This window comes from Haplochromis burtoni, unplaced genomic scaffold (genome assembly GCF_018398535.1).
Source record: "Haplochromis burtoni strain Fernald_Lab_line unplaced genomic scaffold, NCSU_Asbu1 Contig_142, whole genome shotgun sequence".
Taxonomy (NCBI): Eukaryota; Metazoa; Chordata; class Actinopteri; order Cichliformes; family Cichlidae; genus Haplochromis; species Haplochromis burtoni.
This window is the reverse complement of record NW_024582503.1, coordinates 1037871-1040094: the sequence shown is the minus strand read 5'-3', so window position 1 is coordinate 1040094 and position 2224 is coordinate 1037871. Positions and strand designations below refer to the sequence as shown.

At 42.0% G+C, this 2224-nt stretch overlaps 1 protein-coding gene across 1 annotated transcript in view; it reads right to left on the bottom strand.

Annotated features, from left to right (window-relative positions):
* sntb1 (syntrophin, basic 1) overlaps window positions 1-2224 on the bottom strand; it is a 46961-nt gene that overhangs the window by 4934 nt on the left and 39803 nt on the right. The window contains exon 7 of the mRNA XM_005934961.3: window positions 33-262. Coding sequence (XP_005935023.1) covers window positions 33-262 — 230 coding nt within the window. The remainder of the gene's footprint in view (window positions 1-32; window positions 263-2224) is intronic.

Below are 2224 nucleotides of genomic sequence, written 5' to 3'. Positions count from 1 at the left end.
AAAAAAAAAAAAAAAAAAAAAAAAACACTCACAATTTCCCCTTCCTTCCCCCCAAAGTCGAGGAACAGCATGCGTACTCCGTCATCTGAAGACATCTTTAGTTTTTCAAAGGGGTAAGAGAGGAGAACTTGGGGCTTGCTAGTAGTGCGAGCTACTCTCTCCTCAAAGTCCTCCCCATCTTCTGCTTTCGGGTCAGCCAGCACAGAGAAGCCCCTCTCATAGTGGATCGCCAGCCGACACTCCTGACCCCGGTACAGACAACCTGGAAGACAAAGATTTTTGATTGTTAACAAGGTGCTCACGAGGAGGTGGAAGAGTGAGGTCTAAAGGATACCTGCAGAGAGCAAGAGTAGAATAGCTAGTCTTTACATACAAGGGAAAATTTTTGTTTTTTTATGTGTAAAAACCATAAAATCCTTACAAAGTGTTGCTCTCTGACAAAAGCTGTGTTTTGTTCACAGTCTATAACAACTGTGCCTGTGGAACCCAAAGTCCAACAAGAGACTGGAACATTAGCTATACTACATCCAAGAGAGGTACACTTCCTCTGAGTGAACTGGGATGGCTGATCTAAAAGAGCTTTTGCATATTCATGCCAGTAATATGGTTTATTAGTGCCGTTCGAGGGCTGGTTGTCAGTCCTGGCACGTTATAAACAACCCAAACCCTCGTATCTCTTGTATCTCATATCTGTTTACTTACTAAATGAAGTAGCAGCATTTCAGTGACACACTCTCCTTCTCATTCGGCTGAAAGCAGGGGGTGTAATTTCTCTATTTTACAACATTTCTCATCACTTTTCTCCCGCTCTTCCTCCTCTCGTCACAGCAGGTGTCTTAGCTGAAAGCTGAGTGTACTATCTTTATCAGCTCCTCCTGCTTTGCCTTGTCCCCGCACTGTGTGATCTAGGTGCATTTAGCCTTATTTTTCACTCCTTGACAGCAGAATACCTCCACTCCCTGCGGCAGACGTGAAGGCCGCAAGACAAAAACTTCATTTGCAGCACAAACTGTGCTCTCCTGACGATATCTGATCTGCCAAGCAGCGTGTTTGTTTGACAAAGAGACGGTAAGAGAGATGAGAGATGTTATCTTTCTATTGTTTGACCAAGATGTGTGTACAAGGATTAGGGAAGTCATTCACATGAGACACAACACACACACAAACACACACACACACACACACACACACACACACACACACACACACACACACACACACACACACACACACACACACACACACACACACACACGGCACTGTTTAAAAGCACTTTTAACATCGCAGGTGATTTTCAGCATTTCTAAAGACACTAGTTTTCTTTACAAAGTATTAATTCTATTCTATTTGCACACAATAACAGAATAATTTCAGAAAATAACAAAAATGATCAGTGTCAATGTAAACCATAGCACAAACCACTGCTGTGCAATGATAAGCTTTAACTTTGTAGAGGTAGACAATGGATATACAGAGATATCACAACATTTCCAAGTATCAAGAACTGGAGTGAGAAGTATCATCAACAAAGAGAGCCACACAGTGCAGAACAAGCCTGGTAGAGGCAAGAATCAAAGATCTCAAAAACTGAAAAGAAAACTAGTGAGAGATGTGTCTGAAGACCCCAGAACAACTGCCAAGACATGAGTGAATGACTTGGCTGAGTCTGGAATTGCCTCAAAGAAGAAAAATCCTGCAGAGGAATGAACTGCAAACCTGCAGAGCAAGAAAAACTCCACTTCTGCAGAACAGACAACTTTTAGCAATATTATAGTATGCAAAGGATAACCTGGAGAAAATTATGGATACTGGAAGCGCAGGCTGTGGTTAGATGACACCAAACTAGAGTCTAGTTTGGCCAAAGAGATACTGCTTATGTTTGGAGAAAGAAGAGGTGTACGAGCTACAGAACACCGTCTCCACAGTGAAACACGGTGGTCTGAGTATTTTGTTGTGGGAATGCTTCTGTTCGTCTGGATCTCGGGGATCTTGTCAAGGTGGAAAAAATCTTTAAGAAAGACAGCTTTGTGAAGATTTTCAAAGAAAACCTCAAGTAGTCAGCAGCTAAACTAAGTCTGTGTCTTCTGTTTGTCTTTTAACACGAAAATAACCCAAAACACACGTCACTTCACATCCTGGTGAATAACGACCTCCAGTAAACCACATTGTTGCTCTTTAGGGTTTAGTAGTTGTTAGCTTGTCGTTAAACTGAAAGAGACACATA